General features: G+C 40.9%; 1 protein-coding gene across 1 annotated transcript in view; it reads right to left on the bottom strand.

The window, feature by feature from the left end:
* Window positions 1-25,607, bottom strand: part of LOC307271504 (SH3 and multiple ankyrin repeat domains protein 2-like) — a gene marked incomplete at its 3' end in the record, with an annotated part of 122,201 nt that extends 96,594 nt beyond the window's left edge. Inside the window, exons 1-7 of the mRNA XM_080053988.1 lie at window positions 25,395-25,607; window positions 20,245-20,448; window positions 19,511-19,582; window positions 15,151-15,259; window positions 3,860-4,011; window positions 2,957-3,124; window positions 1,245-1,361 (exon numbers count right to left, since the gene is read on the bottom strand). Of these exons, the coding sequence (XP_079910114.1) occupies window positions 1,245-1,361; window positions 2,957-3,124; window positions 3,860-4,011; window positions 15,151-15,259; window positions 19,511-19,582; window positions 20,245-20,448; window positions 25,395-25,592 (1,020 nt within the window). The 5' untranslated portion in view covers window positions 25,593-25,607. The remainder of the gene's footprint in view (window positions 1-1,244; window positions 1,362-2,956; window positions 3,125-3,859; window positions 4,012-15,150; window positions 15,260-19,510; window positions 19,583-20,244; window positions 20,449-25,394) is intronic.
* Between the last annotated feature and the right edge of the window lie 547 nt (window positions 25,608-26,154).

The raw sequence follows: 26,154 nt of genomic DNA, 5'->3' as shown, positions 1-26,154 counted from the left end.
TTAATACAAGCTTAATCCAGGTTGCTTTAGATGCACACACACACACACACACACACACACACACACACACACACACACACACACACACACACACACACACACACACACACACACACACACACACACAATACTGCTTGGTAGGATCAATTCAGTGTTGATATTTGTACTTTCCATGGTATTTGTCGATAGAAATATAGAATATCCCCAGTCTCCTCATTAAAAACTGAAGAGCTAAAGCGTTGAGTAAAATAATGATGGATGCTGGATCTGTGAAACAGGCGTAATTGATGCCTAACATATGCATCATCTGTGCCATGGAGCCCCATTGATGTCCAACGACTACATATTTGGTCATCAACACAAACTTAGCTTCCACCAAATGTGCTAACGCCTGACTAAAATTCTGTCTTTTGAAATGATGTGATCTGAAAAGAGTCCCAAACAAATGCACTATTTCCTCCTGTTTGAGTAACGTTAGTGAAAAACCAACGTGTCCGTCTATTTTAGGAAATTACAGAGTCTTAAAAAAAGTTAAGAAACAAAATATTTGTGAGCTGATTTTTTTTTGCAGCAGCAGTAGGACCCAAAGGGCTTGCGGCTGAGCTCCAGGGTAGAGACAGTGTTGAAAGAGGGGCTAACACAGTATTGTGTTTGGTGTGATATAAAACAAACAAAAATTCAAACAAAGAAAAACAATAATGCTCCCATATCCATTAAGAATCAATTTTCTATTAATAACCTTTCCCAGCTCCACGCAATAACACAGTTAAGGGCTTTTTATAAAAGGTCAAAAGTGCATGGTTCCTTCACTACAGAAACAGGATTATCTTTCCTAAGTGGAACTAAATGTTTGCCTTTTGATCAAATAAACCTGGGGGCTGTTTCTAATTCAAAACAGTTCTGCTACGCTTACTACGAGCTGTAGTTTGGTCTGGCTGTGCGAGACGATGCTCCGCTTAACCGGCCACACTCCAAGGGCAATGTGTCTCAGATGGTTTGGCTGTATTAGAGGCTACTGCTGACCTTTAGTTACAGCACTGAAGCGTTCAAGAGAAGTGGTCTTTTTCTTCGTTCATCTATTATGTGTATGGATAAGGATGAAGTATATTTAGGTGTATTTCTCTTATGCTCAACAAATCCAACTAACAGACGAGAAAAGTTTAAATGGTAGAACAGAAAAAGACACACACACACATCTCGGTGCATCAAGAACAAAAACCCTTACACACACTCCCCCCGCTCACCTGGTTGTAAAGGGCACAGATGTGTAGAGCAGTGTTTCCAGAGGCATTCTGGGCACTCATGTCTGCTCCATAGAACAGCAGATGCTCCAGGTGCTGAACGTGGCCGTGACGGCAAGCCTGCACAAACACACGCATACACACACACACACACGCACGCACGCACGCACTCACACACACACACACACGCACGCACGCACTCTCTCTCACACACACACACACACACACACACACACACACACACACACACAACAAACTTGTAATAAAATAATTTTAACACTAGATGTCAGTGTGCTGCAAAGGAGATAACAACAATATGTGGAGCAGCTGTACCCCCAGTTTGAACCCATCTGAAGATTGAAGAATAGTTGAGAATGTGCAGAGGGAACGCTTCAAGAAATGTACAATCACCCAATTGAGTTCATTAAGGCGGAGACAATTCCATGCTGAGATTGAGCAGAAGGTTTATGAACCAATTCCCACTGTAAGTGGCATTAATTTGTGGGTGTGTGGCGACAGATGGCAGTTGGTTGAATGCAAATGGGGATTATTCTGAAATGGCCTATTTACAGAACACTGAAGCTTATTTCAGAGACAGAGGTTTTTCAAGGAAGGACAGGAGCCCAAATGGCTGCTTATCAACCAAAGCAGGTGACAGTTCAAATATCTATTTATATATAGAGTATATTCCCTGAAAAACTGAGCATTGGAAGTGAGATGTGATATAAAAATAAGTATATCCACAACTTGGGAAAACTATTCATTGAATGTATGCACATGCTAGATTTGTTGTGACTTTCAAGTTTTGTTTTAAATGTTGCATTTAACTCCCCTCAGTTAGTTTCCTATTAAAATTTGTAATTTCTTTAGATATTGTTAATACAATGGAGAAAATCGATACCCAATACTCAGTCTTTCTGCATGATGAATGAACAGACAAGGTTAAATAAGATTCTGTTGTTTTATCGACAAATTGTTTCAGCTCAAATCATTGTTCTGAAAGTCAAAGGATTTATATTCATGAATTGCACTTCTTTGGATATAGTGAGGAAACATAAAAGTAAAACTCTTTTTTTATTAACAGAGAAGTTGAGAGGACGGTTGAAATAATAGAGAACGGGATTGAGCAGTACCACAAGTGGTTCTAAATGATGCCACAAATTATAATATACATTTTTGTAATAAAAGCTGTAGATTTCATTTCTATAGTTTGAGTGTTGGTTGAGAAGGATTTTATGAATGAATACTAACAACCTTAAACTCTGAACTAGCAGCGGGTGACATTCTGTTGTTCGCTGTCCTGCCTGACAGCTGATAGTTATCGCGTCTGGAATGGGACATATGGGGAAAAGGCAGAGACAGGGAGAGAGATACAAGCAATCTGATAAAGCTGATGGCCTGAACAGACACACAATGAACACACACATAGACATAACGCTGTGTGTGGAGGGGAAGCTCACAGTTTGTCATTGCTGCAGGGTGGCTCTCCTCAAAACAGCTTTATCTCTTCGGATGGCAAACAGCTGCCAAGACACAGTCACCCACGACCGGGGAAGGCTGTGTGTGTGTGTGTGTGTGTGTGTGTGTGTGTGTGTGTGTGTGTGTGTGTGTGTTTTAGTAAATGCTTTTGTAGTACAAGCTGTTCCAAATAAAAACGCAGCCAAAAATCCCTCTGTGCTTTGTGTGTGTGTGTGTGTGTGTGTGTTTGTGTTTACCTGGTGAACCTCGTGCCAGCCGTTCTCATCCTGGCAGCAGACAAAGGCGTGGTGGTTGAGCAGGAGCTCGCAGCAGCCAGGGTCTCCTCCCACCACCACACAGTGATACAGAGGAGTCAGACCACGGCTGTCCTTGTAGTCAGGGGAAGCCCCCAATTCTAGCAGTGTCTGAGGAGGGACAGGTGTATGTGTTTATGTGTGTTTGTGTGTGTGTGTGTGTGTGTGTGTGTGTTTGTGGTAGGGAGAGGGTCAGAGTGGGGGTAAATAAATACAGACAAAAGGATGTATGAATTATTGAGGTGGGTCTTCAAATTTGTAGCCTTTTAAGAGCCAGTATTCATTTAGATTTTTCATTTATTGGTAACAAGTCCTCTTTCATGAACAATCTACTATAATAATATTCATCATCATCAGAACATAACAGTTAATATTTGATGTTAGTTTCTTCAAAAAAACTTATAAAGCACTTTTATCTGTCACAAAAGTTGAAGTGAGTTTAAATTGATAATTGAAAATTAATTTTAAAAAGATGAAGAGTAAAATGTGTTTATTAAATGATATGTTCATAAAAGTGCATTGTAAGACAGACTTAAAAGATTAAACAGATTCTGCTGGTTTGAGCTCTTCGGGGAAGACTGACAGCAAAGTCTTGTTTCCTTAGCGTTCACTTCATAAGAACAATCAGAAGCCTCAATCCTTTACCATCTCATTACTATACACTGTGGAGTGACAACTATGTGTGTGTGTGAAAATCTGATATTGCCAAAAATCCTCAGGCATGACCTGGGAAATTGTCATGCTTGCATTTCGGTAATGAATTCAAGGAAACTGGCAATGAACATCATGTTAGCAGACGTAAAAAAATAATAATAAAAAAAAAAAGAAAAGAAAAGCAGCCTTTACCGTGAGTGTAACACTGTTCTTGGAGCGTGCAGCTTTGTGGAGGGCAGTCATGCCATCTTTGGCTCTGAAGTCGAGGTGAGCCCCACCATTCTTTAGCACCTTGATAATCTCCACCACATTGTCCAGGTGAGCTGCAAATGTCAGCGGGCTCTCTAGAGAAAATGGTCACATACAGAATATTTACTTAAAAAAATGAATTTATAATATTTAACCTATATTAGAGAGCAGGTAGAGACCAAGAATCAAACCCGGTGGAGCCAAAGTGTGGCAATAAAAAAATATATCCAGCAGATTGGCTTTAAATCATTCCAGAACATTATCCTAGCTAAAGATAGAAAAATAAAGTATTTAGTGCTGTTGATTTACTTTGTTTCCACCGAGGTGTTAGGAGCTCATAAACATTCTATAAATAAAACACTTATTTGAATTACCTCGAGTAACAACAGCAGCATGGCACACGACTCTAGGGACTGATACTGAATGTGTGATGACACAGTTTGTTTTCTTTGGTACAAACCACCTGGGAAAAGTCTACTCGCATTTTTTCCTGACTGCTTGTTATACACGCAATAACAATTCCAGGTTAAGTAGAGTTATGTTTTCGGATTTTCTGGAAACTTGCAAGTTAAAATAAGCATCATTTTAGTAGCAAGTATTATAGCGTATCCTTCAGACTATAACCTAGTCCCAGAGTAAGTTCACCTCAGGCACAACTGCTGTTTCCATATTCTATCCAGACAGATACAAAGTCTGTATCCTCAAAAAAAAAAAAGAAAAAAAAAATATAGCCTATATATAACATCATATTATGCAAATGTGAGTTATCATACAAAAAAAAGGAATAACATCTTTTGGTCTAGATAATTGATAGCCTAAAAATTTAATCAGTTCATCTGGGAGGTAATCCGAAATTATCTGATCATGTCACGTTCACATCCATGCACAGTGTGTATTGAGTTTATTTAAAAACAATTGGAAATGGGGCTGCCTTCAGTTGCCCATGCACTGTATATAGTCTATAGCCTATTTCAGCCTCGTCTGTGGAAAAAAAGATACAGTAGCTGGACAACAGAGTTCTTCTGCTTCGTTCCTCTCACTGCATTTAAATGCATTCATTATATTACAGAGAAATATGTCCCGTAAAAGAAAAAGAGCTCCAAGCCCAACCCAGAGGACCCTCCATAATATTTTATTTTATATTGATATTTTTATGGAAAATCCATGTGTCCTTCTTCAATAGCTTCTAATTCATCTGACCCAGTGTCTCCAAATTATTTGTTCACACAAAATTTCTCAGATTTAGCCTCTTAATTTTCCTCTCAAAGTGCACCAGATTCATGCATTTCACTTTAAAAAGGTTAAAAAAATCTCCCGGGGGGCATACCCCTGGATCCCCCTAGGAGGGTCTGAATCTGGGCTGTCTGATATTTTCGCACAGCTGCACAGTGGAGGCACTAGCAGAAAACACTGGGTGTGTGAATGATATTTAACAAAGATCTACGGTTTCAGCAGCGCTAACATTGGAGAGGGCCCCCCTAATCATATTTTGCTTAGGGCCCCCTGAAGGCTTGGGCCGGCTCTGCTGGTAGTCTAATGCCACAACCCCGAATTCAAGTTTGTCCCCCTTAGTTTAGCCGAGAGACTGCTGCTATAGGGTGTGGTTATTTTCCAATGTAATTTATAATGGCATTTTTGACTGCCCGATCGCACCCATGCATAATGGCCCTCATTTATCAACCGTGCGTAGACCAGAAAAATGGGTGTACGTACATTTCCACGCAAATCTTGGCATTTATCAATATGGACGTGAGCATAGACATTATAAAGTCTATTTTATATTTATAATGTCTATGGACGTGAGCGTAGGATACGCTCAAATCCCACGCCAGCTCTCAGCTCGTGTACGCAAGTTTGTAAACAGCATGGACTCGCAGTGCAGGCTGTGACAATTATTAGAAGGTAATACAAATGCAGTGTTTGCTCAGACCGAAATCAAGATATTAATCACTTAAAATTGTGCAGCTTATGGTGTGAAACTGAGTAGGAGAGCTGATTCAATAGTGCGCACACCGGCCACTTAGGAGCGCTGCATGGGACTGTGTAAGGGCAGTTATCTTCGACTTGGAGCAGCTGGGGGTACACTGAGGCACGGGGGCTGCATTCATTCAAAATGTTAGCCACAGTATTAAATATGTAGTAGGCCTACACTGCTCTTTATGATAAAAAATACACGGCACAACATTCAACTTAACATTTTATTTATTTGACGCACTTTTTAGATGTTAGTTCCTCTTTTAATGTGTCATTGATCGCTTAAGCGAGCGATTTATTTCCACCGTTAACCGGCACGTTTTTCCGATCTGCTCGTGGAGCAGCTCAGCAGGACAGTGGGCGCTCTCACAGCTGATCGTTGCCGGGTCGGCTTGTGCAGCTGACGGCCGGGCTGACCACTCGTGCCAAGCGCATGCTGTCATACAGTAAAATGCAAAATGTGTTATTTTTAGTTTTTAAACCCCTTTTGAGTAATGCTATCTAAAAGGGCCAATACATTTTAATCATTCAAATCTCTGCAGACGTGTATTTATTTTATGGGGACCATTATCGGACAGTTGGTGCGTCTTTTTCTCCTCTACCACTTATATTATGCCCGCACGTTGGTTGCATTTCAGAACAGCAACACGCTTTTTTTAGTGGCGATTTTTGAGTCAGACCACTTTTTCTTCATCTATGTAAAGAAATGGCGACATATAATTGTATAGCTGTTTTATAGCATTTGAGCGCTGGAGATCGTTTGTTGTCAACATCAACGCTGTTGACCGCAGGAGTTATTTCCTTCCTAACTGCTGCCTTCTGTTGTTCTTTGATGCCGCTTGTAATGCTCCGAAATGAAACTCTTTTTTTCTTCTTTCGCTGTTAATTTGTCAATTTCTACTTCAGAGAAGTTCCTCTTCTGTGCCGTAATGCGCATATCCATGTCGTAAAACCTCTGGGCGAGGCCTCTAAACTGAGAAAATATAGGGGCGTGATACGATTGTTTTCAGCCGCCGCATTGATAATGGCCTGGCGTACGCTGAGATTGGCGAGATACGACTGTTTGATAAATCCCACGCGATACCTGGCGTAGGGAGGTATTTGCGCCAGAATCTGCACCAGTTTCCACGCAAGTTTGATAAATGAGGGCCAGTGTGTTTTGAAAAGCACAATGGCCCTCATTTATCAAACTTGCGTGGAAACTGGTGCAGATTCTGGCGCCAATACCTCTTTACGCCAGGTATCGCGTGGGATTTATCAAACAGGCGTATCTCGCCAATCTCAGCGTACGCCAGGCCATTATTGATAAATGCGGCGGATGAGAACGAGCGTATCACGCCCCTATATTTTCTCAGTTTAGAGGCCTCGCCCAGAGGTTTTACGACATGGATATGCGCAATACGGCACTTCCCTGAAGTAGAAATTGACAGAATAACAGCGAAAGTAGAAAAAAAAGAGTTTCATTTCGGAGCATTAGCCTACAAGCAGCATCAAAGAACGACAGAAGGCAGCAGTTAGGAAGGAAATAACTGCTGCGGTCAACAGCGTTGGTGTTAACTCAAAATTGCCACTAAAAAAAGCGTGTTGCTGTTCTGAAATGCAACCAACTGGGGGTGCGGGGCTGCGGGCATAATATAAGTGGTGGAGGAGAAAAAGACGCACCAACTGTCCGATAATGGTCCCCATAAAAGAAATACACGTCTGCAGAGATTTGAATGATTAGAATGTATTGGCCCTTTTAGATAGCACTATTCAAAAGGGTTTTAAAAACTAAAAATAACACATTTTGTTGGCACGAGTGGTCAGCCCGGCAGTCAGCTGCACAAGCCGACCCGGCAGCGATCAGCTGTGAGAGCGCCCACCGTCCTGCTCCACCAGCAGATAGGAACAACTTGCCGGTTAACGGTGGAAATAAATCGCTCGCTTTAGCATCAATGACACATTAAAAGAGGAACTAACATCTACAAAGTGCGTCAAATAAATAAAATGTTAAGCTGAATGTTGCGCCGTGTATTTTTTTGTATCATAAAGAGCAGTGTATGTCTACTACATATTTAATACTTAGGCTAACATTTTGAATTAATGCAGCCCCCGTGCCTCAGTGTCCCCCCAGCTGCTCCAAGACGGAGACAACTGCCCTTACGCAGTCCCATGCAGCCCTCCTAAGTGGCCGGTGTGCGCACTATTGAATCAGCTCTCCTACTCAGTTGCACACCATAAGCTGCTCATTTTTAAGTGATTAATATCTTTATTTCGGTCTTATTTGCACTGCATTTGTATTATCTTCTAATAATTGTCCAACAAAGTCATCGGCTACCCGGCACAACCTGCACTGCGAGTCCAAGCTGTTTTCAAATTTGCGTACACGAGCTGAGAGCTGGCGTGGGATTTGAGCGTATCCTACGCTCACGTCCATATTGATAAATGCCGAGGTTTGCGTGGAAATGTGTGTACACCCACATTTCTGGTCTACGCAAGGTTGATAAATGAGGGCCAATGGGAAGAGCAAAGGGACCCGGTATTTGCCCAAATGCAAGGTAATGAATGGTTAGGGGAGTAAACTTTAAGGAGGTTTGAGACTCATTTTTAGTCTTTTCACTGCGGTAAAATGGTCACCATTCAAGTTTAAAATTACCCTGTTGTCCCCTGCCACAATGAATTATATCTGATGAAGATCAACCATGTCATAGGAAAAGTCAACCTAACCATTCTGCTCTTCATTTTTACAAATTTTGTACAAATGTCTCTGTTCAGGTGGTTGTTACCTTCTTTGCACTGTTGTTAATCAGGCTGATAAAAGCAGGTCAATTGTCTGACAGAATTAATTAGTAAAATTAATAACAGTATTCATTTTTTGTCACATCGATTAAGACATTGTTAGAAATTTCGCTCTAAATGAGGTCATCAAAACAAGGCACGGAGGGATCATTAATGTATCCTATTTCATGGGTAATATTATACCGATTATTCCCCCTGGTTTTACAGTACTGTTTTTGCAGATAGTACACAACTAATCAACATAATTATCTATTTAATAGTCACAGGATGTACCAGTCAATTAAACTAAAACGACAATTCAGCTGCCAATGACACATCACGTCACAAAGTCAATGTCTTTCAAAGGATTGAAGATGCAATGGCCCTCATTTAACAAACTTGCGTGGAAACTGGTGCAGATTCTGGCGCAAATACCTCCCTACGCCAGGTATCGCGTGGGATTTATCAAACAGTCGTATCTCGCCAATCTCAGCGTACGCCAGGCCATTATTGATAAATGCGGCGGCTGAAAACGATCGTATCACGCCCCTATATTTTCTCAGTTTAGAGGCCTCGTCCAGAGGTTTTACGACATGGATATGTGCATTACGGCACATAAGAGGAACTTCTCTGAAGTAGAAATTGACAGAATAACAGCGAAAGTAGAAAAAAAAAAAGAGTTTCATTTCGGAGCATTACAAGCGGCATCAAAGAACGACAGAAGGCAGCAGTTAGGAAGGAAATAACTGCTGCGGTCAACAGCGTTGGTGTTGACAACAAACGATCTCCAGCTGAGGATTTTGCATTTTAGGTTTACATCAGTAGGCTACTATCGCTCAAATGCTATAAAATAGCATATACAATTATATGTCGCCATTTCTTTACATAGATGAAGAAAAAGTGGTCTGACTCAAAAATCGCCACTAAAAAAAGCGTGTTGCTGTTCTTAAATGCAACCAACTGAGGGTGCGGGCATAATATAGGCTAAGTGGTAGAGGAGAAACAGACGCACCAACTGTCCGGTAATGGTCCCCATAAAATAAATACAGGTCTGCAGAGATCTGAATGATTAGAATGTATTGGCCCTTTTAGATAGCACTACTCAAAAGGGTTGTAAAAACTAAAAATAACACATTTTGCGTTTTACTGTATGACAGCACGAGTGGTCAGCCCGGCGGTCAGCTGCACAAGCCGACCCGGCAACGATCAGCTGTGAGAGCGCCCACTGTCCTGCTCCACCAGCAGATCGGAAAAACGTGCCGGTTAACGGTGGAAATAAATCACCCGCTTAAGCGATCAATGACACATTAAAAGAGGAACTAACATCTAAAAAGTGCGTCAAATAAATAAAATGTTAAGCTGAATGTTGTGCCGTGTATTTTTTATCATAAAGAGCAGTGTAGGCCTACTACATATTTAATACTGTGGCTAAGATTTTGAATGAATGCAGCCCCCGTGCCTCAGTGTCCCCCCAGCTGCTCCAGACGGAGACAACTGCCCTTACGCAGTCCCATGCAGCGCTCCTAAGTGGCCGGTGTGTGCACTATTGAATCAGTGCTCCTACTCAGTTGCACACCATAAGCTGCACATTTTTAAGTGATTAATATCTTTATTTCGGTCTGAGCAAACACTGCATTTGTATTATCTTCTAATAATTGTCCAACAAAGTAATCGGCTACCAGGCACAGCCTGCACTGCGAGTCCATGCTGTTTACAAACTTGCGTACACGAGCTGAGAGCTGGCGTGGGATTTGAGCGTATCCTACGCTCACGTCCATATTGATAAATGCCGAGGTTTGCGTGGAAATGTGCGTACACCCACATTTCTGGTCTACGCAAGGTTGATAAATGAGGGCCAATATTTGGTTTGCTAAGGTCTTTCTGTAGTTATCTCATCGGCCTTTCATAACTTATTGTTTTCTGCTTGAAATTATTTGAAATCATCAAACAAACTGTTTGTGTATTTAACCGTATTTTTTTTAATGTTGTTAAAGTTCAAGGTTTCTCGACTCTTTGTCGATGTTTGGAGATTGGCAGAAATCAGATAGTAGAAAGAGGGGGTGAAACAGAACATTTAGCAAAAGCAAACAAATTAGCTAGATTAGCTTGGTCAATTAATTAGGTGGCAATGGCTGCAAGTGTTTTCCTCTAAAGAAATGTAAATAAGCTTTGATTTTTCCAATTGTGTGCAGACGAGCACCGGGAAGAAGAGTGTTTCTATTATTTGATTCAGTTAATCACAGAGAGAGGTTTTGCTTGACAGCTGAAATCAATAGCTACTAAGAACTGAGCAACAAGACTCCTTATCTGCAGAGACGCCTCTTTCTCCACTTGCACTGAGGTGTTCATCAATAGCCAAACCCTTTAAATAACCTCCAAACCCATTTAAGTAACCTCCAAACCCATTTAAATAACCTCCATTCTCCTGCTTACCAACACTTTCTCGCCTCAGCACGATTCTTTATTTGCCTCAAGAGACCAATGTGTTTTGGCTGATGTCTGTCTACTCAATACGGCTGGGTTAGGAGCACTTGTACAGCCGAAACACCCTTGAAATATTCAATGGATGGCAAAAAATTAAATAAACTGAATTGTCACCATTAATAACCATTCTTACAAAATGGCTATTACAGACTGCTTTGGATGATTGCTAAACGTAAATATTAAATCAGTGAAAGGTAACTCCTTGCTCTTAACACAGCAAGAAAAACAGCAAAGTACTAAAAGGACCCTCTCTTCAGAAAGGATTATTTCTTTAAACAGCAAGGTTTCTCTTTCGCACAGAGTTCACCCAAGTACAGCTTGGACATTGTGTTGGTTTCACTTCCTCAGTAATAATCGAGCACTCCAGAAGCACAGCTCTCAACCTTACCCCCTACATGATGAGAGTTATGTCAAGTAAATGCCAATATGACTGATTGGAGGGACGTAGAAGAGGTGAGAAGGGGTCACATTCTATATAGTTTAGGTATTGATGTATTAATGAGTCCCAAAAGATTGCAGCATTTGCCTTTGGCTGATGGCAACGTTAGCGTAACATCACTAACAATGGATATCAATGCTGACCCGTCTGAAAGAAAATGATTAAATTGCCCAAAGGAATATTTTCCTGCAAGTATGGAAAAATAGACTACTAAAGTCTTTGTAAATGTTAAAGTATCTGTGTCTGGCTCTAATCTATCCATTTAGAAGATCTAGAGCAAATACTCAATATTAATATGTACGCATTATTTCATTGCATTCAAAAATTAATTTTAGATGACAAAAAAAACACCTCTAAGAGCTGCATAACTAGTTATAAACACAACAATGACACTTCATCACCTTTTACCGTAAATTCATAAAGGGAACTTGTTAACAAACAGTTGATTATTAACGCATCAGAATGGAATAGCTCCGGAATGTAAATCCAATATTGACTACGTCTCCACCAACTCCGGAGGGAAATATCTTGCTCACTTTTAAAAGGATTGATTGAAGACACTTTTAAAGTGTTAACATAAGCAGGTCTCTCTTTCCCATTGATTTATCCAGATTATCTAAATTGTCAAGACACCTGAAAGGTCAGTAAGGCAATACAGTGATTTACCAAAGGTCCTATCATCCTATTAGTCCATAAATACAGTATACAGTATATTAATACATTTCCTAGTAATCATTCAAATGCAATGTCATAATTGAAACACTTAACCTGATTTTACATTTTCACATGTTCTCTCAAACTATCTTATCCAATCCACTTCACTTTGTTGTGCTATCACTATCCAGAAAACATGCGTGAGTGGATGTGCATGTTGGATGATAATCTGTTTTCATTCTCCCCAGACACACAGCTCTCAGGCTTCCAAGTGGGTCCATGAGCTCTTACAGCTCTACACAACTGAAACACCTGCACATTTATGGAACATTTGTGAGCTGTGTTGAGAACACACTGACATTAGACCACAGCTCATTACTCTGGCCACTGGCTCCCCCCCAGTGGCTTGTGTGTAAAAACATGGAGCCAAGTCTTTGTCTACAATCACTGTATTTACTGAGGAAGCAGCAGGTTGACTGAACACACATATTCCTCTCTGGAATGCATGGTACACAAACCACCTGGAAGCAGGCCCGGTTCTAGACAGTTAGATTTGGGTGGGCCTGTAGAAATTTTAGGTGGGCACACTGGGCAGAGAGACCGAAGATGCGCGCGAGCCAAAATTTTTAGCCCTTGTAAGATCTCTGCGTCTGCTTTTTGGCACATTTACTGTGAATTGTGTAGAACACAATATGCAAATAAACTTTGTGTGTTGCTGTGTGGGAGATTTGATTCTTGCATGTTTTTTTTCCCCAAATGTTTATGAATAACATATAATATACATTAAATACAACATCATGTATATATTTTTTTAATTGTAGGCAGCCTGAGCTGATTGAAGAGAAAGCTTTGGGACTGGGCAACCTGGATGGTGGTAGTCCAGAGCTATATACTATACACACTACTTTCCACTATTGCCTCTGATGTCCAGCTGGGTGAATATAGTAGCCAGCCGAGGTCACGACCCTGCTAGGGGGGCCGGGGGTATGCCCCCCTCGGGAGATTTTTTTTTACCTTTTTAAAGTGAAATGCATGAATCTGGTGCACTTTGAGAGGAAAATTAAGAGGCTAAATCTGAGGAATTTTGGGTGAACAAATAATTTAGAGACACTGGGTCGGATGAATTAGAAGCTATTGAAGAAAGACACATGGATTTTCCATAGAAATATAAATTAGAAATAAAATATTATGCAGGGTCCTCTGGGATGGGCTTGGAGCTCTTTGTCTTTTACGGGACATATTTTTCTGTAATATAATGAATTAATTTAAATGCAGTGAGAGGAACGAAGCAGAAGTTATCTTTTTTTCCACAGACGAGGCTGAAATAGGCTATAGACTAAACACAGTGCATGGGCAACTGAGGGCAGCCCCATTTTCAAATATGTTTAAATAAACTCAATACACACTGTGCATGCCATGGACTTGAACGTGACGTGATCAGTTAACCTCGGATTACCTCCCAGATGAACTGATTCAATTATTAAGATATTAACTATCTACCAAAACATTGTATTCCTTTTATTGTATGATAATTTACATTTACATAATATGATGTTGATATCAAACACACAAACTAAATAAAAAAAAATAATTGGGGGGGCCCCCCTGGCAGTCGGGACCCTAAGCAACCGCTCATTTCGCTTATGCCTCGGGCCGGCGCTGCTGACCAGTGACCACTATAAGCGGGTGGGTAACTTGGAGGCAGGCTGTCCTGCCCACCCAATAATACAATTAGAAGCAATGCATGGTAATGGTATATTCTTTAGTATTAATTAATTGTCTGAATTTTATTTGACATTTTCTTGTACAGCGAATAAACAGGTCCGTCCGATAGTGGGTCTGGACTTCCACCTAAAAAAAAATATATATTTTTATTTTTTTTGATTGGGTGGGCACAGCTACCGCCGGCCTTGCCTGGAAGATAGTCCACACACGCAAAAATCCTTCAATGGTGCAGCTGTGGTACCATTCTGCATTTTTACACTTGGCACTGAAGACCAAACAGCTTTCTTTCTGTGACAGCACATTTTACAAATGCAGCACCATCAACCAGGACTGGAATTTCATCATGCTGTTGGCTTCCTCTGTGCTTTCTTCAAGTGTCAATTCACCCAAATGACCAACCTTCACATGTTTTGGTACCAGGCCAAGCTGTCAATTTATGTGAACGGGTTCGGAGAGATATCTGCCTCCTAAACAACTGCTGTCACCCCAAATGATTTATCCACTCTGACTTCCCTGTCACCAGTCACCATATGTATTGTTATCTCTTGGGAAGTACTTGCCAGTTGGCAGCCATTTCAATGCTTTGAAAACCAAAATCAAGATTCCATTCATCTCAATTGTTTTTGTTTTATCAGAGGTGGATATAAAAAAAATAAATCCCTAGCCTGAACCCAAACTAGAGTATCTCATGGCGACCACAAGTGGAGAAAAAGTATAAATAAAAAAAAATATATATTTGTGTGATTCTGTTTGGGCTTCACTCGTTTCCTATGAACAGAGAGACCTGCTCCAGGACATGAGGCATGTCAGGTGTAACATGTATTGCACCGGGTCTGGCCTTCAAAAATGTCTACTACCCAAGCAAACTATCACTACCAGTTCTGTTGTGCATTATAATTATCAGAAAAAAATAGGCGGGCCATGAGTGCAACAGTGGCATATATTGCGTCTATATACCTGTTCGATGAAGCCAGTCTTAGTGTTTTCCCTGTCTAGCGTCCTGTTTAGGTAGACCTCATTTTGGCCTATAAGCCTGAGCAGGAAACAGCCACTGTGAGAATATTAACTTCGGAATGATGAATGACATTTTCTAGGACTGTAACCGGTCCAACCATGGCTTGGCATAAATTGGGTCTGATGTTGACCCATTTTCCCTGGTACGTGTTGAAGTGGGCATGGGCACACTATTCTGCAGCCTTACCACCAGTTTCGCCGTCATGGTAGTTGGGATCGAAGCCTCTCTCCAACAGCTTAGACACTTTGTCCACCTGATTATGCTGGATGAGGTCCATGAACTTCCTCAGATTGCCCTGCGTAGAACCAGGGAAAAGACAAGAGAAATCATAGTAGGAAGAAAGAACAAAAGGTGGTGGGAGTGAGAGAGAAAAAAGGGCAGGATAGAGGTTCAAAGCTGAAATAGAAGTTGAGCTAAAGAAAGGTGTAGAGAGGGTCAGACATAACTGAGGGAGACTAACTTTTAAAGATGGAGGAATATAAAAGGTAGAATAAGAGACGACACAAAACCAGGAAGCACAGGAAGGGGAGAGGACAGGATTGAGAGAGTGGGGCGATTGTGGGGAAGTAGATCGGCTGCCCTCTCTCTCTGTGTTCCGTTCCTGTCTGATTTCTTTACAGGCCGCACGATAAAAATAGATATATTAGAGCAGCTCCCTGAAGGAGAGGAGAAAATGAGGAGAGAAGGATGAGATAGCTACATAAGAAGTAGACAATGGGTAGCAGCAATGAAAGAATAGACTGAGAAGAAAAGGGCGCAGGATTAATGTGTGGGAGAAAAAGGGCAGGGACAATGGGTGGGAGAAGACAACGTCGTAGTGGTTTGCTAATCACATTGTATTGCCCCTGAGCTCGATCCAAATCAAAGTGAAATATTTAAGTAACAGGATCACCTTGAAGGTTGCTATACATTAACCATATTAAACAATGAAATGAAGCAACATATTGTTTTAAGTTTGGTTATATTGATTTGGAAATGATTGATTGATTGATTTAATTTTATTCCAGACACAGAGAAAAACGGTCCATAATACAATACAAAAACAGTAAAAAGACAAACAACAATAAAAAAGACTAAAAAAGACTCCAGCTGTCAGTTCCACACTACACAAAGAGTGTTCAGATATTAGCATATAGGCTAAAGCGCCAATGGTTCCATAATGTGGAAGTGAACCTAACCGCACTCATTGTAGGGTTCACTAGAGTTGTGATTATGCCATTACATGACTCCGATAGTCTACACATACATCTGTACATAAGATTCCTGAGCACAGCAGGACAGGTGGGCACATTAACACTGACAAACATTTGGCTTGCACTGCTCCAACGTGGCATATGAAGCAGCAGCCTCATGCCATCATTATATGCTACATTGAGTTTCTGCATACTGCTTTTCTTATAGCGTCGCCACAAGTGGGCAGTATACATTGGGGTGCAAAAAGCTTTAAAAAGAGTGGTCTTCACAGACAATGAACACATACTAAACTTGCGCTTCAGCATATTAGCTTGTGCATACATCATACAGTACTGTCTGCGGACGTCCCTGTCGTCAGACAGGTCAGCAGTTATAAAGTGCCCTAAGTATTTGACCTCCTCACATACTTTAAGGACAGCACCGGACAGAAGAAAATCAGGAACCAACAGTTTATTGTCCTCCCTGCTTCTAGCGATCATGATATTGCTCTTTTTGGAGTTGTACTTAATATCAAAGTCTGCACCATATTGGGAGCAGACCCTTAGCAGCTGTTGGAGGCCAGCACTGTATGGACAAAGAATCACCAGATCATCTGCGTACATCAGGTGGTTGATAATGGTGTTCCCGATCATACAGCCTGTTCCACAGTTATTTAGCAGCTTTGAAAGATCATCCAAATAAATATTAAAAAGAAAGGGAGATAAAATGCTTCCCTGCCTAACTCCGTTACTTACATTGAATGGGGCAGACATAGAGTTACCCCATTTCACATACATAGACTGATGAGCATACCAAAAAGCCAAGATTCTAACTAAATATTTGGGAAATGCTTTTATTACTCACCGACAAAACAATAGAATGAGGCTTTATTTATATTAGCCGATGTGTATGCATGGAAATATGTGTGATTGGGCTCGGTCAAAATTCTTCATATCAGAATTCATGCTAAGAGGCTCCTGATTGCTTCCTAGAGGAGCATATCACTTTAGCCTCGATTCAGACTTGTGAAATTCAGCCCAAATCTTTGCCAGTCACAGATAAAATTTGTCAGGACAGCAGCTTGTCATATTCATGATTATCGGGCTAACATTCCACAGTTTCACAGTGCACATTGTGTAGAGTCTGTGTACCTTTAAACAGCTGGTACACAATCATAAAAACAAACAAAGGATCGAGAATGGACCTGGCTTTTTAAAGCACAAATCAGTCCATCTGAAATCCCCAGAATCGGACCCGCTCCACCTCCTATGAATCTGCTCGGAAATGTGACGCTGAATGATGATCCCCTCAGTGTCACCAACACCCACACTATTATTAGTGTTGATATTCATGGTTTTCATTATTTCCTTACAGACTGGTTATCTAGCTAAATTTATACATTTTATATTTATACTTGAAGATTTCAAGGTTTCATAATGTCCAAAAATAATGTCCAAAAATAGTTTAATGCATTTGTTGTAACCAAAGGACTCAGAAATGAAGTTACCATTGAGGGTAAAGTCTAAGGACCCTCACTGGACTTTTCCCACCCTGACAAGGATTTAAACCTTGGTTTTCTGTGCCAAAGACAGTGGTGTTACCTACTGGCTATCCAGCTGCCCATTGCTGGATGCATGCCTACAGCATCTATTGTCTCCCGCTGTTTCGGAGCCAAGCATGATGAGTCACTTCCAGTTCAATATCTGGAAATGTCAGGAGTTCATGTACATGGCCCTGTCTTTCATGCAATGTTTTTATTCAGTGTGGCATATAGGTCCCCAGTGTGTGTGTGTGTGTGTGTGTGTGTGTGTGTGTGTGTGTGTGTGTGTGTGTGTGTGGGCCTGGTGAATCATAGTCTGGAGGATTATGCCCCCTCCCTCTACCCCTCTTTCTCTCTCTCCCTCTCTGTCTGTCTGTCTTCTGAAACAGTTTGGCACACTGGCAGTTGATTGGCTGAGAGCTCCATCCAACCACAGAGCACCAGACTGTATTGCAACCAGGTTTAGCTCCAACAAGTTGAGTCAGAAAGAAATGACTCAATATTAGAAATACATGTCTATTATAGAGGAGGCAGGTTTTTTCTCATTTATCGCTTTTGTAATAAGAGTGTGCATGTCCATTTCCCTGCTCTGCTTTCATTTCAGCTCATATAACACATTTTAGGGTAGCATTGCATTGTGTCCAGACTAAGGCCCACCTGTGTAATAACCACACTTCTAATGTATGTATTATCTCAGCGAAGGAGAAGTAACACAAATTTTGAGAAAAATATGTTTGGTTTCAGATTCATTCGAAATTGGAGCAAAGAAAAAAGTGTTGCTTTTAAACGTGTGTTTGTTGTATAAAAGAGGTTTTTCCATCTTTGCCATTTCCATTTTTCTTTCTCCTTCCTCTATACTTGTGTTCCCTCTCCTGTCCTTCCTTTGCTGCATTCGTAAATAAAATTAGAGCAGCTGTCAGACTAGTTTCCTAGTGTGCCGTGAACAGAGAGTTGCCAACAGAGACACTTACGCTTTGGCTGCACTACACACAGGATTACGGTAAAATGGGAAAGCAGCCCAGAGCTAGCCTTACACAAGGACAAAGAGGCGAACAAAAATTCCTTCATTTACTGTACAGTATTATTCCATTTTTGTGTGAGGTAAAAGACAGAGCAAGAGGCCTTTTGAACAGAAAATCTCCAAATAAACTCAATTTTTGCGCTTGCTTTGAGTGTGTTTTTAACCAACCCTCTTACACAATTCAAGCTGCCGAGACAAGTGAAGCTGCTAAAAAGATAATGCTATCTCTACTTTTTAATAACGGTTTATTAGATAATGGCAACACCTTTGGCGTGAACCAGTGATTACTGTGGTATTGTCACACTACACCTACCACAGGCTATTCCACAGTCAGACTGAGGTGGGCGATACTTTCTGTGTCTGTTCAGCTGCTCATGCTAACTCTGCACTTAGCCTCACAGCTCGCAATGTTTCCTGCTATCTCAATACAGAGGGGAAGAGGGAAAGAGGAGTGGAGTGGCAGAATGGTGGAGCATTAGGGTTTTATGAAATACAGGTCATCGATTATTTCCACTTCTATCTTCTTTACCATACAGTGTAAACTATACTCAATTTGATGTACACACAGGAAACAATGCTACTTTTTAGGTCAAGCTAAAAAATTTAAATGGAATAAACATGTGTTGATGATGGTGTGTCTATTGCCACATCAGCATAGCCAGTTTTGGTTTGCAGTCAGAGCTGGCACTTGTGATGCAGTAATACATCATTTGCAGTGTCTAAGAGCCAATGTGCCACAAAACAAGTCTTACATTTAAATTTAGTGTTAGTTTTGCCAATCATTAAAGTAAACCCAGAACAAAGTGTCTTACCTTTGTATGAAGTTTGGCAATCTGTTTCTCATCCACATTGGGTTCTCTGTAGACTCTGCTCTTGTAGCGGAACTGTTGGGTGAAAGACACATTAGATTTTTAAAAGAGATAGAGAGAAAAGATCCAGAGCTAAACAATGGGCCCAACATGGCTCCCATTAAATCCTTGTTCCAATATAATTTTACATTTGGGATATGATAACCTTTTCCTTGACATTCTCGGTCCTCGGTTGTTTACTTTCCACCTTTGGGTGCTTACTTGAAAGCAATTGTTCCTCCGAGAATCAATAGGGGATCATGGCTAAGACCTGTCTTCTTTGTTTATTAATGACACACTTCATTTCTTCCATGGTATCTTTACTGACAGGCTGTGTTATTAGGCTTGTTATTGAAAGTTATTTTTCTTAGTGTGGGATTGTTTATTATTAATGAGAGACTATATTTTATTTGTGAATGTATTATTTCCTCTGAATTTAGCAAGAGAAACAAAAGAGTGGGAGAGGCTGTGGCGAGACACTGAACCCCAAATTACTCCTGATAGTTAGCCTGCTATCGGTGCATGAATGTGTGTGTGAATGGTAAGGTGGGAATGGGAACAAGTCTCCCTTGAAAAAGAGTCTTCGGTTTCAATGCGATTTACCCTTATAAATAAAAGGTTAAACAAAATAAAAATAATTCAATGTTAAATAAATTAGATTCCAGCACTTGTAATAATCGAAATGGCCAATAGTTTACCTCCAAGGATGGGACACCCTTGCTGATTGGCTGGGGGTACTCTCGAAGGACACGCTCTTCATCCAGGAACTTTCCGTCCCTCCCATTGCTAGCCGGCTGGAAGAGCCCGTAGTTGAGCACGTCTTTCAGGCTCTGGTTGAGCGTGCACAGGATCCGCTGCTTGGCAACCCACACCGTCCCATCCGGGTTGAAGCGCATACATTTCTGTTTTGGTTCAGGGAGCAGAGGAGAGGAGAGGGTGGAAGTGTGTGAGAGAGGTGAAATGGGAAAAACACAATTGATTAAAAAGTGATGACTGGAGCTTTGACTGTCAATCACAGCAATCAACACACATTAAATATTCATCTTTGAAATAATAGCCAAAACAAAGTAATGTTATCAGCTCCTGACAGATATTTCACTTGTGAACTTTTGATTGACAGATGCTGGGACGTAAAATGATGAGGGGATTGGCATAGAATCACAGAACAATGGTGCCCAATCGAGACGGTTTAGACACATCATAAATTGGCACTTTTAATAAACACAAACCCTGTCCCGGTTATTTCAGCGATGCCAAGCTTTTATATACAGTATATATATATACTGTATGTATATATATATACTGTATGTATATATATATATATATATATATATATATATATATATAAAAAAAAGCTTGGCATCGCTACATGGCATACATGGCATACATATATATATACTGTATATACAGTATATATATATATATATATATATATATATATATACTGTATATATATATATATATACAGTTTTATGTTAACATGCTACAATATAGGCTCGACAGGGCAGGGACACTTCACTCGCTGAGGAAGTAACTGAAACAAGCCCTCTGCCCTCTGCTCTTCCACAGTTGCAGCTTCCCTAAAGTGAAAAAGCACAGAATGATGACTTCTGGTCAAATCCGAATGAGAGAGGATTATGGGCACTGCGCCGTGGCATTCGGCATATGTCTGTGAGTGTTTACAGCTGGATGTGCTGCTCAGCTGGAGATAGCAGCGCTGCGTCTGTGATACAGGCTGAAGGGATGAGCAGTCTGTGAACTGGGCCTCAACATAATCCTCTCACCTGGCGTTGAGTTAGCAGAAGAAAGGACAGAGGACAGAAGTGAAGGAAAGATGGAGGGTTGAAGTTATGCAGTAGCAGATGCCTGGCATCTGGAAGGACTGATATGGCATTCTTCCCCTCTGCTGGGTTATTACTGTGGCAAATTTCCATCCACTCCAGTTATTGCTGCCTCCACAGTCGACAACATGTGTTCAACATAAACAATGTTACCCGAGAACTGGAAATCAATGGTTTTCATTGTAAAGCCATCATCACAGAAAGAGCAAAAATATGTTTTTGTTCCAACTGTAATGAAATAAAAGACACAACCGGAAACAAAATAAGAGCAGAGGTTAAAGTACAAGCATTCACCCATGACCCACTAGTCTGTCTTCTTCAGGGGCTGTAAGCCATATTTCACTTAAAGTTACTTTGAGAAAGCAAACGGTTGCTGCCATTTGCCTTTCAAATGGACTCATGTGGAGCTGGAGCCACAAGTTGAGTAACGTTTCTTGGCATACAGACTGGAGCCATGACTTAACTACTTCTAGTCTCTCTCTAGTCTTTCTGTCAATTTCCAACACCATAAAACTAACTCCTTTTATACTTTTTTTTAAACGCAAGAGCATACACCTAAACATATATTTTTGTTTAAATACAGGGTTGTGGTTTTATATGGATTTATGTGCTGTAACTATTTCTTGGCAACGCAGCCAAGAATGAAGTGCATTCTCCAAAATGTCTAACTATTCCTTTCAGTGAAAAAACAGTTAACATCATATCATAAAAAAGGAAAATTAATGTTATAACTGCAAAATATTTCTCATATAACTTACAGAATGCATCAGAGCTGGAACCGGAGTCCAGCCTCACATGCACGGGCTGTGTGTGTTTCAATTATTCAACTGAGTGTGATTTCCAAGTGGACTGGATGACCCAATCATTTGATCAAGTGGCACCACTGAGTGCTCAACGATGAGTGTGAAATCAGGTGCATTGGTGCATACATGTGAGATAGAGCTTAGTGCACATATGAACACACACACACACACACTCGCACAAATGCACACACCTTTTATGCCGGAGTTGTAACCATCGAGCTAATTACATCAAAGGGTCATGAGTTCATCTCTGGGTCAACGCTGTATACCTTCAGGATCCAACCCCAGCGGATGAAACACACACACGCACGCACGCACACACACACACGCACACGCACACACACACACACACACACACACCTAAAGCACGCAGTCTTTCTTTATGCTTTTAAGATTTCCATTGCCTGAAAGTGTTTTTGAAAAGTGGCTACAAAATGCTTTGGGGCGGCTGCTGATAGAGTGGCTTGTATGTTGCATTCCATGCGTTAGCTTAAGTAGGGCGACATTTTATAGCATAAATTAATTTTTTAATTAATTGTGTTGAGTAAAAGGAAACCAAATGGACAACATACAGTGAATAGGGGCATCAGGTGGCTGCTAAGGACATAGCTCTGCCAAGCATCCAGCATATGACCAGGAAAATGCTGGAAAAAGACACTGTACTGTCATGGAGTTCAGTAGTGTGAGGTAATCTAGATGAGGTTCTCAGTCCCCAGAGAAACACACACATCAAACAATCCCCTGTAGTACAAAGCTACATTTCCCACTTGGCCCATAGATGAAACTACTGTACAGCCTACTATAGCTGCAGCTACTCACCCACAGGGTGTTATGGTCAGGACATGCTGGTCTTTGATGATACACCTTCATATCCAAACCTCACAGTAAAGCAATATGACAGCTATAGAGGAGAACCTGTGATATATGATCACAAGGGATGCAGAATACAGCTATGTACTGCTGTCCCATCACCTTCGCGCTTGGTGAGTGTGTTGCTGAGGACCCATAGGGAGTGCAGTGTCAAGTGTAAAGTTGTTCTGATCAGTAATAGAAAATTAACCCAGTCAAGCTAGCCAAGGCACATCAAAATCCCAAATTGTGGCACTATAGGATTGGAAAATTCAAACTATAAAGGAAGACGTCTCTATGTGTCTCTCGCCAACTGTTCATCCGATGTACTTCATACTTGGCGGGTCTATGTCTGAGAACCCAAGGGAGTGCAGTACTGAGTGTGAAGTTGTTTGAATCAGCAGTTCTGTAGAAAACTGGGAGAAAAGACGCGCAAAAAATGCAAACGGCAGCACAGGCCCATCTGGAAAGGGGCACTGCACTAATGCTGTAAATATAGCACACCTGGGGCTTCATTAAAAGCAACTGTGTGCAACTTATTAATGCATGGGGCTGCTGTGTAAATGAAACATTCATAATTCCCACTGTTGAAATTAATAAAACATAAACAACATTTAAAAATTTCTACAGTAAAAGCTTTGTTGTTAGTTACCCATACATAAATATCAGGCTTGATACATTATATACCAGGGTTTGAAGCACATGAGGTAGAATAATGGATAATGGATCTTGTTAATCTGACATGTCTTCTGAGCTTGCTTGTTTTGATTATTGTCCATTGTTAGTTCAGTGGAGGGTTCATAAATTAAGTTAATATTACAATTAGGGATGGAAATAAAATAACCTTTAGGGTCATTACATTATGAGTCTCTTGTTTTCACGCTATGTTACAATGAGGATAATGTTTAAAGAAAGACGTTGAAATGATAATACAGAATGTCAAATTAACGGCATAGTACAGTGTCCTACACCACAGTATATAGTTTATTCAAAGTGATCTAAAACACATAACGGTTTATAACTTGGAACTGTAAATCGGAGGTACTTGTAGGCAGAGTTTAACACCATTGGCTGAGGAGGCTAACCTATGTCATTTCCCAAATGTCAAACTTCTGTTTTAAATTTAGAAAATACCAACACATTTATATTCATGTACTGCATTTCAAATCATCTGTGGGCACACAAAATGCTGGAAGCATTGTTGTATTTCAGTCTCAACTTTTGCGTAGGTATGAGGTTTTGGAAATAACATCTTTATGCATCATTTGCGCTCTGCTGTTCTTCTACCTGGCTGCCATTTACATATTAATGGAAAGCGGGACCATAATTATAACCTGTTCAGTCATTTACTTTTTCCTCTGGGCTTCCACATACTCTATTATTATCCCATAATTTGTTATAAACTTCACCAACCGTTTGCATTTCACATGCAGCTCCAGTGGTCTGAATAGAAGGCCACAGCTGATTTTGATATACAGTACTTTTTACCGATCAATAGAGTGGGCCCCATCTTAGTATATTGTTCAGTATTGAACCATGCTACGCCCACAACTGAAGATCTACAAAATCCTGTGTATATCCCCACAGTTCAGACACAATCAGACATTTCCATGAATAAGGAGTCAGATTAATACCCCCCCTCTCTTAAAACACCTCACCTATGCACAAGTCTATGGTTCAACCCACGCTATTTGCCCACTCAACATTCAAACACCTCTGCATGTTATTAGGAGGAAAGACATGGTGAACTGGAAGACGGGATAAGAATTATTGACTTAGCCATAAGCCCATTTAAAGAACTAATCAGCTTCTAACAGGTTTCAGAGGCAGATAAATCAATATGCAAGATCCATAAAGCATGCGGTTCCTTAGAAGGTATATCTTCTTGCCACAGTTCTATAAATGAATAGAAGTGGTAAGGCTGTATGACAACATCAAAGTGAGCATGCATTTCCCGTGGATGATTGTGAAGACCTTTAACCTTAACACTGATTGGAACCCACAGCTGAAAAGCCACAGATGGCCCTGCAGTATGAGTGCCTCTCCAGCAGCTCTAATACATCAACAACACTATGAGTTCACTGTGTTACCACCTTTCGTAAAAAAAAAAGATCACAGTCTGAAAAAAACAAAGCCAAGGTGACAAATAAACCATTCATTTATTCTCCGGGGGGTAGGTGGGGGGGGGGGGGAGTGGTAGCACTAAGGAGGAGAAGGTGGGATAATCAATACTCAGGAGTCAATATTGAGAAGACAAATTTGGTTCTTATTTCTAATCAACTCCCACACAATTACACACACAGGTTCATATCCCCACCACATTTCAGTCCTCATCCATCACAGGGGCTCTCTCACCGTCTGCTGCAGGTCTGGGATGGCCACGCGGACCACCAGTGTGTTGGTGTGAATGTCGTCCATGCGGTTCTCGGGAGCGGTGGCCCTTATGGTCTCGTAAATGGTCTCTTCGCGGGAGCTGTCGGAGGCACAGTCGTCTGAGTAGTCGGAACAGCTCTGGGCCATCTCATCCTCACTAGAGGTGGGGCTCCGGGGCATAGTCAGCAGGCCCGGCGGATTCAGCTGGGAAGAGTTATAAGAAGGGGGAAGAAACATGGTCATTAGTAGGGATGGGACGATCCACTTTTTTTAGTTCCGATCCGATTCCGATACCTGGGGTTTGGATATCGGCCGATACCGATACTGACCGATACGATATCATAATTGTTATAAATGTTTTTGTTGGTGGTGATGTTATGTATTAGGCTAGGAAGGCTTAAGCAATTCTAATTTAAAAGAGCAATAAATATACACAAATGCATATAGGTTTATCTTAAAGGCAGAATTATAGAGTCACACAAAAAAAATCCTTCTCAATGATCACTTCTGTCCCACTAGAATATGTGGTGGTCTGTTTGTCTAAACAGTCTTCCTCTCTCTGGCTGTATTTTACATTGGCTGAATTTGTCACAAGCCTCTCCACTTCCTTGCAGTGTTAATTTTGGCAGCAAATTCTGATTTAGTCTTAGTCTTAGTCTTTTGAATATCACACCATTTAGTCTTAGTCCTATTCTAGTCATCTAAAATATTTTAGTCTTAGTCTAGTCTAGTCTACTAAATA

Source organism: Ammodytes marinus (assembly GCF_949987685.1).
Source record: "Ammodytes marinus genome assembly, chromosome: 1".
NCBI lineage: Eukaryota > Metazoa > Chordata > Actinopteri > Uranoscopiformes > Ammodytidae > Ammodytes > Ammodytes marinus.
The sequence above is the reverse complement of the archived record's forward strand: the minus strand, read 5'-3'. Positions and strand labels throughout refer to the sequence as shown.